The 6,000-nt window shown below is 45.5% G+C and overlaps 1 protein-coding gene across 3 annotated transcripts in view; it reads right to left on the bottom strand.

Moving 5' to 3' along the window:
* Nucleotides 1–202: 202 nt before the first annotated feature.
* Nucleotides 203–6,000, bottom strand: part of PPP2R2B (protein phosphatase 2 regulatory subunit Bbeta) — a 190,194-nt gene continuing 184,396 nt past the window's right edge. For all 3 annotated transcript variants that reach the window (XM_029051308.2, XM_029051310.2, XM_029051309.2), the window contains exons 8-9: nt 5,530–5,621; nt 203–1,683 (exon numbers count right to left, since the gene is read on the bottom strand). In XM_029051308.2, coding sequence (XP_028907141.1) covers nt 1,404–1,683; nt 5,530–5,621 — 372 coding nt within the window. In that variant the 3' untranslated portion in view covers nt 203–1,403. The remainder of the gene's footprint in view (nt 1,684–5,529; nt 5,622–6,000) is intronic.

Raw genomic sequence — 6,000 nt, 5'->3', positions numbered from 1 at the left:
CGAATTCTCATTGGTACTGACATCTCCGCTGGTTAGAATGGCTGCTAAGGAATGACGCATTCGAGGGAAGATTCTGTCACTCTGCCGTCGTTCTTGCTGTTCTCAGGATCCTGTTCGCAGGCTGCAGAAAACCCCCACCCCACCCTCTCTTCCACCATAACCCCAAGGTTGGGGTGAACTTTCTGTGGGACAGGAGCTCCAGTCGGGTTTCATAAAATTGCCTTTTTATTGACCAATATCGTTCCAGTAAGAATGAGATTGGAATTTGTTATTTTTTACCAATTACAATATGAGAGAGCCCCTCAGGTCACAGGCCCGGAAGATGCGGGATCAGTTTCAGACGGTAAGGAGGTGTTCTGCAAAGCTCTCTCAGAAAGCTGTTGTTACTAGCTCGCCATAGCGTATTTTCTCTGTTAGAAAGCCTTAGAAGTTAGCAACGTAGCTTTTATCTTTCAAAAGTAAAACAGAATCAAGCAACAAAATAAATAAAGGGTGAAAAATGGAAAAGTCAGATCCACAATACCCAAATGGGGTCAGATGACAAAGGCAAGAGAGAGAGAAATCAGAAAGGAAGTACATTTTGATTTGTAATCGCTGCGTTTGGCAAGCGTTATCGCAAGATACTTTACATTTCCAAAAGAGCATTATAGCGTGGGATTGGCCAAATCCTTCGGCAGCTTTTCTGGGGCTTGGGACCGTCTGAACGAAGTTGTCATGAGAACCTAAAATTGCTTGCTGCAGTTCAGCGATCCCAATTCTACACTCCACGTGTAACCTTGTGGATGTGAGTGCCGGGGGGTGAGGGGCGGAAGGTGGTGGGGAGGCAGGGGTGATCTCCAGGGAGAGTCAATTTGTAAAAAAGGAAATCAAATATTAAAAAAAAATTTAAAGCTGAAGTGATGAAGAAGAAAAGCAATTCTGATTTTTCACAAAACAAACAGAATTTCTCCAAAATTAAATGATGTTTATTTTTCAGTTTTCCATCACGTGGAATTCGAATTTTCAAAAGCCTCATCTGGTCTTGTGGGTCGTTTTTTAAATACTACGGTCAAACCTGACTCTCATTAGACACCTAGTAACAAAATACGGGGAACCACTAGATTTAAAAGAAAAAAAAACATCCGAAATTCAAGCCAACTACGAAGGGCCCCTGTTATTTGGCAGCTTTCGATTCTAAACCTGAAGTGTCCTGTACTTACTGGATTTGCCAGTGTAGTTTCTATGAAGTCGAAGGGGCGGGGTGGGGGGAGGTTAGAATCCGTATCTTGAGCCCTATCCCACCGGTTTTCCGCATAGAAATAATGAAAGGAAATGAATAAAACCAAAACACAATAAAAAAGAAACATCTAAAACCTCGCGTGTGACTAGTATTCCACGTGGGAGATCAGTCGTAACTCGTCCTTCTAGTTAACCTTGTCCTGGAATATGTAAAGGTTATTTGTAGCTGCCACGGCTATGATGTTTTCTGAAGGGTGCCAAGCTGTATGTAAGATCTTTTTGCTGAAGTCCAGACTGTCCACGCTAATCTCGTCTTTCCTCCGCTTGCCGCCCACGCAGACTTTGCGGGGTTTCAGGATGGCCCGAGGCTTGCTGTTCTCCCTCGAGGCCTCCAGAGTGACGTCCCGCTTGGTATTGCGATCAAACATCCTGAAGAAGTTGTTGTAGGACCCTGTCATGATGACGCTGTGAGACAGAAGGGGCCGTAAGCTTCTCCGTTTCATTGTAAATTCGAACTGTAGACTGTAAATAGCCTCACCCCCTCCTACTTCACCTCGCTGCTCTAACTACAACCCTACCCGCACATTTCACTCCTCTAATACCAACTTATTCATTTACCCTGATCTCGGCTATCTCGCCGCCGACCTCTCGCCCGCGCCCTGCCTCTGGCCTGGAACACCTCCCCTCTTCGTATCGTACAACCATCTTCCCCATCTTCAAAGCCTTATTGAAGGCGAATCTCCTCCAAGAGGCCTTCCCTAAATCCTCCTTTCCTCTTCTCCCACTCCCTTCTGCATCACATTGACTTGCTCCCTTTATTCACTCCTCCCTCAGCCGCAAAACACTTACATCCATGTTTACTTATTCATTCGATAGTATTTATTGAGCGCTATGTGCAGAGCACTGTACTAAGCGCTTGGAATGGACAAATCGGCAACAGATACAGTCCCTGCCCACTGACGGGCTTACTTATATTAATATCCGTCTCCCCCTCTAAACTGTAAATTCGTGTGGGCGGGGTGCATGTCTACCAACTCTGTTACATTGTTATAGTGCACTTGGAAGCCGCGTGGTTCAGTGGAAAGAGCCCGAGCTTGGGAGTCAGAGGTCATAAATTCAAATCCCGGCTCAGCCACTTGTCAGCTGTGTGACTTTGGGCAAGTCACTTCACTTCTTTGGGCCTCAGTTACCCCATCTGTAAAATGGGGATTAAGACTGTGAGCCCCACGTGGGACAATCTGATCACCGTGTAACCTCCCCAGCGCTTAGAACAGTGCTTTGCACACAGTAAGCGCTTAACAAATGCCATCATTCATTTTATTTTACTCCCCCAAGTACTTAGTACAGTGCTCTGCACACAGTAAGCACTCAAGAAACAGCATTGATTGACTGATTGTAAGTTCCTCAAGGGCAGGGATCATGTTTTAACAACTCTATCGTATTCTCCCGAGCACTTAGTGCAGTGCTCTGCACACAGTGAATGCTAAATATCGTTGACTGATTGACTGGGGGATGGCAGCTGGCTTGGGCTGAAACTCTCAGGATCTCCAAGTTCCCCAAGTGCAGCTTAATTGCGGGGGACCCCCCCAGATTGGACAGGTCAAGGGGTCCTCCACATCTTTCAGCCTTACCCGAATCCAGAACCAACCATCCCTCCCCGCCCTTCCCCAAGTGGCTGAAGCCCAATGGAGTCCTCCTGACCTTGTCCCAGTCCAAATCATACTGACGGTACAAGTGTTTTAACAATCATTATGGTACTTGTTAAGCGCTGTCTGTCAAACATTACTCTTAAGTGCTGGGGTAGATACAAGTTAATCACGTTGGACACAGTCCCTGTCCCACATGGGGCTCACAGTCTTAATCCCCATTTTACAGATGAGGGAACGGAGGCACAGAGAAGTGAAGTGACTTGCCCAAGGTCACACACAGCTGACAAGCGGCAGAGCTGGGATTAGAACCCATGACCTCTGACTCCCAAGCCCATGCCCTTTCCATTGAGCCACGCTGCTTCCCATGATAACGATGGCATCTGTTAAGCACTTACTATGTGCCAAGCGCTGTAATAAGCGCTGGGGTAGATACAGGGTAATCAAGTTGTCCCACATGAGGCTCACAGTCTTCATCCCCATTTTACAGATGAGGTAACTGAGGCCCAGAGAAGTGAAGTGACTGGCCCACAGTCACACAGCTGACAAGTGCCAGAGCGGGGATTCGAACCCATGACCTCTGACTCCCGAGCCCGGTCTCTCTCCACTGAGCCATGCTGCTTCTCCTAAGTGCTTCTCACCGTACTAAGCACTTGGGACAGTACAAAGTAACAAGACACATTCCTGCCCACAATGAGCTCAGAGTCACAACAGCTTACATTAATATAAATAAATGGATAAATTCATAAATTACAGATACATACAGATATATGCAGAGATACATATATATATGTATATACACACACGCACACACATATACATATATACGTGTGTGTGTACATATATATATATACACACACACATACATATATATGCATATATATACATACATATAGACACACATACATACACACACATACACACACATATATATGTATGTATACACACATACACACACATACATATACACACACACAGATGTATATACATTTGTTTTCTGTGTGACCTTGGGCAAGTCACTTCACTTCTCTGTGCTTTTCAGTCACCTCATCTGTAAAATGGGGATTTAAACTGCGAGCCCCATGTGGGACACAGATTGGGTCCAACCCGATGTTCCTGTATCTATCTCGGCGCTTGGCACGGGGCCTGGCACGTAGTAAGTGCTTAACAAATGCCATTAAAAAAATGAGGCAGCAATCAAAGATTGGCTTTGAGAATCTATGGCAGAGGGGCTGTCTTTTTATTGGACAGCCAACTGGCTGGCTAATTTTCACTTGTTGCTTTGACTGTCATCTTTAACAGTCAATTAGCACTTTCGTGAAAGCAGAGCTTTGGGAAACCCCCAAAGTGAGGAGAAATGGTACTTGAGAGTGCTTGACGCATTGTAAGTGCTTTCCGAATACCACTTCTCCTCACCAAGGGTGTTTCCCAAGGCACTGCCTTCACGAAGGTGATAATTGCTTGTTAAAGATGACAGTCGGGCAACAAGTGAAAATTAGCCAGCCCCCTCGGCTGTCCAATAAAAAGATTTCCACGAGAAGCAGCGGAGCCTAGTGGAAAGAGCAAGGGCCTGAAAGTCAGAGGATGTGGGTTCTAATCCGTGGCTCAGTGGAAAGAGCCTGGGCTTGGGAGTCAGAGGTCATGAGTTCGACTCCCAGCTCTGCCACTTGTCAGCTGTGTGACTGTGGGCAAGTCATTTAACTTCTCTGGGCCTCAGTTACCTCATCTGTAAAATGGGGATTAACTGTGAGCCTCACGTGGGCTGACCTGATTACCCTGTAACTCCCCAGCGCTTAGAACAGTGCTCTGCACATAGTAAGCGCTTAATACCAACATTATTAATCCTGACTCCGCCACATGTCTGCTGTTTGATCTTGGGCAAATCACTTAATTTCTCTGTGCTTCAGTTACCTCATCTGTAAAATGGGGATTAAGACTGTGAGCCCCATGTGGGACAGGAACTGTGACTGACCCGATTAACTTGGATGTACCCCAATGCTTAGAACAGTGCTTGGTACATAGTGGGTTCTTAAATACTAAAATTATTATAGTGAGAAGTGAGAAAGGAGAAGGAGCATCTCCAAAGATAATAGTGAGTGAGCCAAGAAAAGTGAGAACAGAAAGAATTTTTAGCCAGTGAGAGGGATTAACAGTTTACTATTTAGAAGTCAACCAGGATTTGGAGGTGAGAAGGTTACTGATGGGGAAGGACATCATGGGTGCTTGTCTCATGTGGCTGGGTGTTATGCAGAGAAGCAATAGGGCTCAGTGGAAAGAGCACAGGATTGGGACTCAGAGGTCGTGGGTTCTAATCCCGGCTCCACCACTTGTCAGCTGTGCGACTTTAGTTACGTCACTTCACTTCTCTGTGCCTCAGTTCCTCATCTGTAATATAGGGATTAAGACTATGAACCCCGTGTGGGACAACCCGATTACCTTGTATCTACCCAGTGCTTACAACAGTGCTTGACACATAGTAAGCGCTTAACAAATACCATTATTTTTTTTTTTGGAAAGGCTTCCTAAATGCCTGCCTTTCGACTCTCAGGCTTCTCATCCTGCTACACACCGAGAGGAAGGAAGGCACAGGAAGACGGGCTCAGGAAAGAGGAGAGGAAAAGATATTGATGAGAGACATCTCAACCACCCCCGTAGTGCTCCTCACCTGTCGGAACCATTCCACACACACTCAAATTTGTCGAATATGCAGTCGTTCTCATAGAGGGAGCACAGCTTGCTTCGGAGATAATCATGAACCTAGTTGAGAAATACAAATAGAGAAGAATCTATCGATCATCCATTTGCTGAGATGGGTATTTCACATGGCCACACCTGTAAATTATATACGATTGTTTATTAATAATAATAATTGGGGTATTTGTTAAGCACTTACTACATGCCAAGCACTGGGGAAGATACAAAGTAATCAGCTCGGACACAGCCCCGTCCCACGTGGGGCTCACAGTCTCAATCTCCATTTTACAGATGAGGGAACTGAGGCCCAGAGGAAGTGAAATGACTTACCCAAGGTCACACAGCAGACCAGTGGCAGAGCTGGAATTAGAACTCATGACCGTATTTATATTAATAAGATGGTCATTTATGCAATTTATCAATTATATTTATATTGTACTTA

This window comes from Ornithorhynchus anatinus, chromosome X1 (genome assembly GCF_004115215.2).
Source record: "Ornithorhynchus anatinus isolate Pmale09 chromosome X1, mOrnAna1.pri.v4, whole genome shotgun sequence".
NCBI classification, from domain to species: Eukaryota; Metazoa; Chordata; class Mammalia; order Monotremata; family Ornithorhynchidae; genus Ornithorhynchus; species Ornithorhynchus anatinus.
The sequence above is the reverse complement of the archived record's forward strand: the minus strand, read 5'-3'. Positions and strand labels throughout refer to the sequence as shown.